General features: G+C 34.5%; 1 protein-coding gene across 1 annotated transcript in view; it reads left to right on the top strand.

Annotated features, from left to right (window-relative positions):
• SNTG1 (syntrophin, gamma 1) overlaps window positions 1-9,456 on the top strand; it is a 481,189-nt gene that overhangs the window by 432,269 nt on the left and 39,464 nt on the right. Inside the window, exon 16 of the mRNA XM_006901168.1 lies at window positions 8,271-8,381. Within this exon, the coding sequence (XP_006901230.1) occupies window positions 8,271-8,381 (111 nt within the window). The remainder of the gene's footprint in view (window positions 1-8,270; window positions 8,382-9,456) is intronic.

The raw sequence follows: 9,456 nt of genomic DNA, 5'->3' as shown, positions 1-9,456 counted from the left end.
TACCTAGGTTGCCCTTTCTGTTAATCTGCGTGTGTTCTGTTGTGCATAGGGTTTTCAGAGGCCTGCTATTTCCGAAGTGGGTGGCCAATCCTTCTTCCTAGTCTGTCTTAATCTGAATGTTCAGATTTAGAGGAGTATCTGACACACGCAGTACCACATTGTCTGTGGTACTCTGAAAGATGAAAAAATGAAGAATTTGAGCTTAACACTCTCGAGAGTGTGCTTTCAAGAGGTTTGATGGTAAAGAATGGTATCAAGAGCTTTAACTGAACATATGCAGGGAAAACATAAAGACAAAAGAAAATAACACTAGTTAATGACTGAATTTTCAGAAAAAGTTAAGTTTTTCTGATGAAGTCTGCTATAGAGAGGTCATTGAATAGTCTCTAAGTTTAGTGTAAAGGTAATGAAGATAAATTTTCACTGCTTAAGTGGTAGCAAGAAAGTTATAGTGGCATAGTCCAGAGTGAATGGGAATCTAGCAGCCATTCGGAGGAGAAAGAAGGACAGGGTCCTCTCAAATGATTTATTGCTCGTCAAATACCCACTGGAATGTCAGCTCTAATTCAGTTTCCTTTCAGTAGCAATCAGGTTTTATTTGCTTGCTTGGTTGAGTTTCTATGGGTGTTTCATACATTCCTTCATTCACACTATGTTTCAAACTATAATTCTCATATACTATGTTTTAGAAAATTACTCACCATTGATCTATACTGACCACTACCCCATCTGTTCAGGTCCCTAGTATATCTTCCCTAATTCCTTCACCCCTTCCTTTCTCCCACCAAACGCTACCATCTAGTAATTTCCCTCTTCCCCACCTTCAATCTCTCAACTTTCTGTCCATTCCCCCTTTGACTTTTTTGCATTTCAATGAAATGTAGATAGGCATTCTTCTGGTAATCCCTGCTTTCAGCCAAAATCCAGCTAACATTAGCTACAATATCCCTAGTACCACAACCTTGTCTAAACCTAGCCTGCACATCTGGTAGTTCTCTGTTGATGTGCTATTCCAGTTGTTTTGGGGTAATCTTCAATAGAGTCTTGCTTGCATGTGATATGAATGATATTGTTCGATAATTTACACACTCTCTGGATCACCTTCCTTTGGAATGAAACAGATGTAGATCTCTTCCAGTCAGTTGGCCAAGTAGTTGTTCTCCAGATTTTTGACACAACTTAGTGAGCATCTTAGGGCAGCATCTAGTAGTTGAAATATGTAAATTGGTATACCATCAATTCCTGGAGCCTTATTTTCAGCCAATTCTTTCAAAGCAGTTTGAACTTCTTCCTTCATCACCATAGGCTCTTACTCATATATTGTTTCATAAAATTCTTCTGTGTCTGCCAATTCATTTTGGTATAATGACTCTGTATACTCTTTCTGTCTTCTTTTTATACTTGCAGGGTCATTTAATATTCTGCCCAAAGCATCCTTGAGTATTGCAACTCAAGGCTTGAGTTTCTTCTTCAGTTTCTTGAGCTTAAGAAATACTGAGTGAGTTCTGCCCCTTTGATTTTCTGACTCCAGCTTTTTGCACATTTCATTATACTATTTTACTTTGTCTTGCTGCACTGCCTTTTGAAATCTTCTGTTCAGCTCCTTAATGTCTTTCCCTGATTTCTTACCTCTGCTTTGGCCTCTCAGGACTTTAGTGCAATATTCAGAGTCTCTTCTGACATCCATTTTGGTTTTTTCTTCCTCTTCTGTCTTTGCAACGACCTTTTGCATTCTTCCTGGATGCCATAGTCTTGTCAAATACCATAATGATTGCCCTTTATGTACAATGTTTGGATGAGCTTCCAGATTAATTTATGCTGGGAAGCAGGAATAACATCCACTTGCTAACCTAGATATCTCTGGAAACTCGACATACTCTCTAAACCCTATAAATGTACAGAAATTATTTTAGTTGTAGACCAGAGTTCAGGTCTTTTGTGCAAAGCTTACTCTCAGTTGTATTTGACTTGATGATATTTAACTGCTGCTAAAAGAGACTAGTTCTGTTATATCTATAGGAACACTCTTCTACTTTGTATGTCACTCTTTGTCAATGTGCTTTATGAAGTAACCTGGGTTTGCTTTGATGCTGAACCTTGTGCCATTAGGGCATCAAATACCCTATGTGGACAATGTTTTGTGGAGCTCCCAGTTGTAAAACAGGTTTGGAAGCAGGAGTGGCATTTACTTCCTAAACCACATTCCTCTGGAAACTCTATGACCTTGGAGAAATAACAATAGTTATGGAAAGGCATTAGTTCTTTTATTCATAGAGTTGCTATGGGTCATGTTTGACTTGATGGCAATCAACAACAACAGTGTTATTCCAAGAAAGTAGTATCCTGAACATTCTTTTCAAAATGGTCAAAGCCATCATTGCAATAAAAGACAAATTCACTGCTAAGATGATTCTAAGAAGACAAGAAAGTTAAAACGTAATGTGGGACCCTGGGTGGACTTCAGGGAAGGAAAAATTAAATAGGTAAGCAGTCAGGATATCAGAATAATCATAAACTTCAGTTAAAAATAATGAACTAACACTGATTCATTACCTTGATAATATACCATTCTTGGCAAATAAGATTTTAATAGTACTACTACATGAATCTGAGACACATGGGAATATTGGCAAATGTTTTCACCTTTCTTTGGTAATGTCTAATCCCTTTAAAAAAATCCTTGGACTACTTATTTGAATTTGGTTGTAGAACTAGATATTAGACACCAAAAGTTCTACAGAACCACAATATTCTTTCTCTTCAGCCAGCTTTTTATTTAGAGATTGTTGTTATTGTTGTTATGTGCCATCGAGTAGATATTCAATTATAATTCCACATAAGATCATTCTATCCCATTTACTTCTCGGCCAAGAGCTTACACCAAATGTCTGAATTTGGTAAATTCATGAAACATCACAGAACATAAATGAATCTAAAAGACAATGTGCTCAGTGAAGTGAGACACATTATTGTATAAACCTGCTATTATGAAAAGCTAAAAAAAAAGGTTAAACACCAAAAGATGTTTCCTTGGCAAAGGAGAGAGTGGGAAGGAAAAAAATTAACTCACAAATTCTACAGGGCAATTGGGCTATGTTATGTAGAGTTGCTGAGTTGGAATTCATTCAATGGCAAAGAGCACCACCAACAACACATATCTATAAAATAAATGCACTTTTTCTTTTTATTTATTAACTTTTTCTCACATAGAATGAATGCTAGTTAACCTGTATCTGTAATATTTTTGTTGGTTTTAGGCAAATAACCTTATAAACTCTGCTGGGAATTTGATCTAATGTTATATGATTTCCAATATAACTAGAGTATGTTCTCCAGAGAAGCATACTCTTAGGTAGTCTTGCTGCTTAGGATTTGGGAAGAATTATAATTCATTGTACATGCACATGAGTTTAAAATATCTCTTGAAAGAGAATGGTAGAAAACATCAATTGTGTTAGGTCATCATAAAATTGTAAGAGATTTGTAGGTATAGCAGTGGCAACGAATTTTCAGATCCTGGATTTTGATATCTTTACTTGAGCTGTCTTCCTGTCTGCCAGGCTGCAGGGTCCAAATATACTTGCTTGAGCCGAAGGTTTTTTGTCCAAGCAGTGAAACCTGTCATAGCCAGAAATTGGCAAAACTATTTTCTTTTTTCCTGAGTCTCACAAAATTTTTGTCTTTGGCAGTATTTTCTGTCTAACCACTTTTAATCATTTATCTTAGTGGGAAATATTTCCATTTTCTTTCTCAGTTTGGCTACTGCAAATATATAGTTTCCTGCTTTCACAAGATTCACTGTACTGGTATATGAGAATTAATTTCGAAAAGGAAACACAAAACAAACTGGGAAGTAAATTTTTTTCTTAACACACACTTATTTTATATATTATTTACTAGATTAGTGCCAATAAAATCCAAGATTGCTACTATATCTTAGCTTAATAGCCAATGCTGCTCTTAACAGAAATATCCCACATAGGTGGCTTTAAGTAAATTTTTAGAAAACAATGTTCTTACTGTTTAGTAAGATAAAATTTTAAATCCAGAAATCTGGCTGTAGAGGAAGGCTTTCACCCTGTGTAGACTCTGGGTGACAATCTTGTATCCTAAACTTCCACTCCCTGGGTTCTTGGAGAGCTCCCACCTTGCCCCCATCTCTGCTCTGTTAACTTTTCAGATCACCTATATATCTCAAAACAGATTGGCTCAATGTACACCCTGTATCAATTAAAAAAAGAAAGACAATGCATTCCCAAATGAAATTAAAACCACAGATATGGAGTTAAGTTATAGAACCGCTAGCAAATAAGAACAGCTGAGAAAACGAGAGAACACATTCAAGCTTCATATTGCAATACTGAAGGAATCTATCAATGACATAAGAGGCATCAAAGGAAGATAAAGGAATTCACAGAATTATTGACCAGAAAGAATTGGTTGATCACAAACATTTCAGGAAGCAGCATATGATCAAGAAAACGAATACTGAAAGAAGTCCAAGTTGCACTAACAGAACTGACAAAGGCTTCTGGAATTGTTGAGATACTAAGGAGTTGCAGCAAACAGATACAAACCCAGACTTGCCCATCAGTTTATGCTAAGAAATTTGAAAGAATTCTACTTGGCAAATTGGCCGGAAGAGATCCATTTAGTTTCCATTCCAAAGAGGGATTATCTAATAGCTTTCAGAAATTAATAATCTCACATACAATTATTTAAAAATATGTGCAAGAGTACATTGACAAGGAATTGTCAGAATTCCAAAATCCTGAACAATGGATTCACAAGATACTTTGGAGGATTATCATTGCTGATATCAGATGGATCTTTCCAGAAAGTAGAGATTATCAGAAAAAAAAGTTTGCTTGTTTTTGTTAACTATGAAAAGGAATTTGACTGTGTGGATCATAAGAAATTATAGACAATATTGAGAAAATTGGAAATTCTAGAACAGTTAATGGTGCTCATGCAAAATCTTTACATAGAACAAGCAGCAGCCATACGAATAAAACAGAGGATAATGCATGGTTTAAAACCAAGAATGGTGTGTACGAGGGTTTTATAGTCTTTCTCCATATTGATTCAATTTATATAAGAAGCTAACTCTTTTAAAATACGTACTATATGAAGAAGAATGTGGCATTAGATTTGAAGGAAGATTTATTAACAATTTATGCTTTCTAGAACACACAATGTTGCTTACAGAAAGTGAATAAGACTCAAAGCACTTAGTTTTCAATCCAGTGGAAATGGAGACCATGGGTGATGGTCAGTTATTATAACCTTAAGATTAAATATTCACAAAATCTTATCAGGAAGAAAATTCATGTTTATGAGTATTTAATGCTAAAGTAGTTTAAGTTTTCATACTACATTTTATTTTCTTTAATCTCTTTTCTATATTTATCAATTTAATTTTATCAATGTTAATGTAAGATTATCTTAAAATAAAAGCAACATTTTGCCATGAACTATGCACTGTTTTACTGAGTGAGAATGTACATTTTCTGACTGAATAAGTAACTTAAAGAAATGGTTGAAATATTTTAGAAACTTGGATGTTAAAGGGTGGTGATCTATTGTGATTAATTTTAATAAAATGAGTACTATTAGCATTGTCTCTATAAGATAAACCAAAAATGGTAATATATGTATATATAGGTATATACATGTTTTTCCTTCATCATATTTTATTTTAAATAGTATATAAGCATGAGAGTCTAGAGAGCATTCTACTGAGTGAAATAATTCTGTCACATAAGGAGACATATTGCATAAGCTCACTGTGAAAATAGAAGAAAAAGATGTGCATAAAAGTTTAAAAATAAAAGGGAAAGGGGTAGCAGAAAGTGGGAAAGGGAGAAAATCACTAGGTTAGCAGAGGCTAATGGGCTGATAGCAGGTGAAGTAACAGGAAAGTGTCAATTAGGTCTTAAAAAGATGGGTGATAATTAGATTATTAATATTTCAGCTCTGGTGGCCTAGTGGCATGAAACTGTGCTATCTTGAAGACATGTGGTTCGAATCCAGCAACTGCTTTAAGGGAGAAGGATGGGAAATCTCCTCTTGTGTGATTAACTGCCTCTGAAAATCCACTGGAGAGTTGATCAGCTATGGGTCATATCTGACTTTACAGTATACAACAACACATAGAGATAGAGATAGACACAGAGATAGAGATGATGATAGAGATATATAGTCATAGGTATAGACAGATATTATAAAACACGATGCACATGAATAAAACATTATATAAATGACTGTATGCAAACTAATTAAAAAAAAAGAGAGAGACACATACTCCAAATCATATTGTATCAGAGCCCCTGGCTTACTCAGCATACTACTAGGGATTGTTCAGCTAGATAGACTCTGTCTCCTTGATTGATTTAGAAACATTGGGATTTGTATTTAAATGTTACTAGGTTCCATAAATTATTTATTTACATAATATAGTTAATGCAAAATGATACATTGAAATAATTTAAAATTACTTTGCTTGATGTGTGGTTGAGTATGAACACACAGATTCTTTTTTTAGTGATTATTTTTCTCTTATCATGAATATTTTTATTTGCAAGACTCAGTAAGCATCAAAGTAAATGTCCATTGCATCCTGAAACTTATAATATTAAAGAACAATTGAAAATATAGTGTTAAAGATATAAGAAACCATAATAGACTATTTCCTTTATAATTGATGCTAATCAAAACATTGACTCATATCTCCCTGATCTCTTTTGCAGAAAGATCTAGAAATGTGTTTCTGTAAATATTTTTAAAAAGAACAGACAAAAAAATCCGCATTTCTGTCCATTCAGTTATACTCATAGCAACCCTTTAACACAGAGCAGAACATCCCCATAGAGTTTCCAAGGCTGAAATAAAGATTTTTGACAAGAGTGTTTTTTTTTGCTCTTTGATTTTAATGCTATTTTTAGGAAGTTACATTGTCTTTAACTATAGCTCTAATAGTAAATTGCAGAAATATTGAGAACCACCAGAACTTCTACTTAAAAAATCCTTGTGGCATTATGTAATGTATTGTGCTGTCAACCAAAAGGTCATCTCTTGGAATCCACCAGCTGCTCTCTGAGAGAAAGATCAGTAGTCTCTTCTCACAAAGATGCCCAGCCTTTGAAACCCAGGAAAAGTCACTGTGAGTCATAACCAACTTAATAGCTGTCAAATCTTGTTTCGGTCATTCCTACTTTATATGCTCCTTACTTATAGAAACCAAAGAAATAAATAAAAACTGACTTTATACACATGTTGCTGTTGTTAGATAATATTCAGTTAAAAATTACTATGAATAATAAATATACCTTATCTATCCTGCACCATCCTTACAATCTCTGACATACTTGAGCCGATTGTTATGGTCACTGTGTCAATCATTTTTGTTGTGGTATTTCTCTTTCTCTGGCTCTCCACTTTTCCCAGCATAATTTTCTTTTTCAAGGATTGGTCTCTCCTGACAGCATGTCCATAATATGTAAAACAAAGTATTACCATCCTTGCTTCTAAGCATCCTGGTCACACTTCTTCCAAGATATACTTGTTCTTTTGACATTGCATGGAATATTACGTACTCTTCTCTAACATCATCATTCAAATACAAAAATTTGATAAATCTGTTGGTATTAAAAACAAACTCACTGCCATCTAATCTGTTTTGACTCATTACAACCTTCTATCAGGTGACTGAAGCTATAATTTCTAATGGGAGAAGAAGTAATCTTTTCCCCATTGGAGACACATGGCCTTTGGGTTAGCAGCACATGTCCAGTTTACACCTCAAGAGCTCCCATATTCATTGGCACAGGAATATGTGTTAAAGGAGCTAGATTTTATTTCATTGTAAAATAAGGAAATGGAAGAAAATACTCAGTGTTTTATTTTTATATCATTTTGAAATAGTTATAATTGGAAGTAATTTCTGGAAATTAAGGAACCTATTAACTAGTAGGATCTCTGGTGTCAAGTGGCAAGCAGCTATGTTCCAAACCCATCTCTCCTCCCTTGCAATTAACTGCCTCTGAAAACCTGTCAGAGGATTGGTGCCAACTCTATGGTACACAACATTAGCTACTAGTATGCAGAGGCCCATATTATACCGTTTAATAAACTCAGTTTAATTTATTGCTTTAATGCTGGCATATGCAGCTTGACATGATGAACATTTACTATTGAGAGAGAACTGTTTCTTAGTTCAGATGGAATTATTAAATGCACTGACTTGCATATGTTTCCTTTTTCCCCTTTAGGCTGTGCTTTGGAGGTATAAATTTTCTCAACTTAAAGGTTCTTCTGATGATGGCAAAAGCAAAATCAAATTTTTGTTTCAGAATCCAGATACTAAACAGATTGAGACAAAGGTAAATCCAAGAAATTCATCATATTATCCATCTCTAACTTCATTGCTGCCATGAAGAGGCAAAATGGTGGGAGGGAGGAAAGAACAGAATAAAATAAAAATTGAAAATCACATACTTTGTTTATCATGCCTAAAATAATAAATTCATTTTGAGACTTAAATAGCAAATTTTTACTCAAAAGACACGGCTTAGGAAAATTAAATTACATTTATTAATTGAAATTTCCTGTGATTAGCACTTGTCATGCTAAAATAATCTACTGAGAACCAAAATAATCACTTTCATTGTTTATAAGTTTCACATCATAAAGAAAAATTTGAAGTACTGTTTGAAAAACACTGATTCCTCTTTACTGATTATTCTCTTGTGGAACATGAATACAAATGCTTGCTACAAAAGTTTTGTTAATATTAATTCTGAATTGTCACATTTAATTTTATATTTGTTTCTTTGTATTCATACATTTAATTTATTACAATATATTAAACATTATATTTTTACTGATCAGAAAAATATCACATTTATTTGATTAATTTTGTTGTTATGTGCCGTCAAGTTGCCTGCAACTCATAATGACCCTATGTCAACAGTCCCAAGCCCCGTATTTTCCTGTGCCAATCTTATTATCGCTGACACACTTAACCCCATAATCCCAGTCACTGAATCAATCCATCTCATTGAAGGTCATCCTCTCTTGTGCTGTCCCTCTACTCTCCCAAGTATAATGTCCCTCTCCAAGAATTGGTCCCTCCTTACAATATGTCCAAAGTTTGTCAGACAAAGCTTCAGAATATCTGTCTCCAAGGAGCACCTTGTTTAAACCTCTCTAGGATGAACCTGTTTGTTCTCCTAGCAGTCCCTGGTAAATTCAATACCCTTCTCCAGCACCACAGCTCAAAGGCATTAATTCTTCTATCATCCCTAGTCATTTTCTAGCTTTCTGATGCATAGCAAGTAATTACAAAGTCTCTGGCCTAGATCAGGTGCACCTTAGTCTCCAAACTGACATCATTGCTCTTCAGTACTTTAGAGAGATCTCTGACAGCTGACTTTCCCAATGCAATTCATCTTTAAA

Source organism: Elephantulus edwardii, unplaced genomic scaffold, assembly GCF_000299155.1.
Source record: "Elephantulus edwardii isolate Elephantulus edwardi_28Jun2011 unplaced genomic scaffold, EleEdw1.0 scaffold00313, whole genome shotgun sequence".
Lineage (NCBI taxonomy): Eukaryota > Metazoa > Chordata > Mammalia > Macroscelidea > Macroscelididae > Elephantulus > Elephantulus edwardii.
This window is presented reverse-complemented; position numbering and strand designations above follow the sequence as displayed.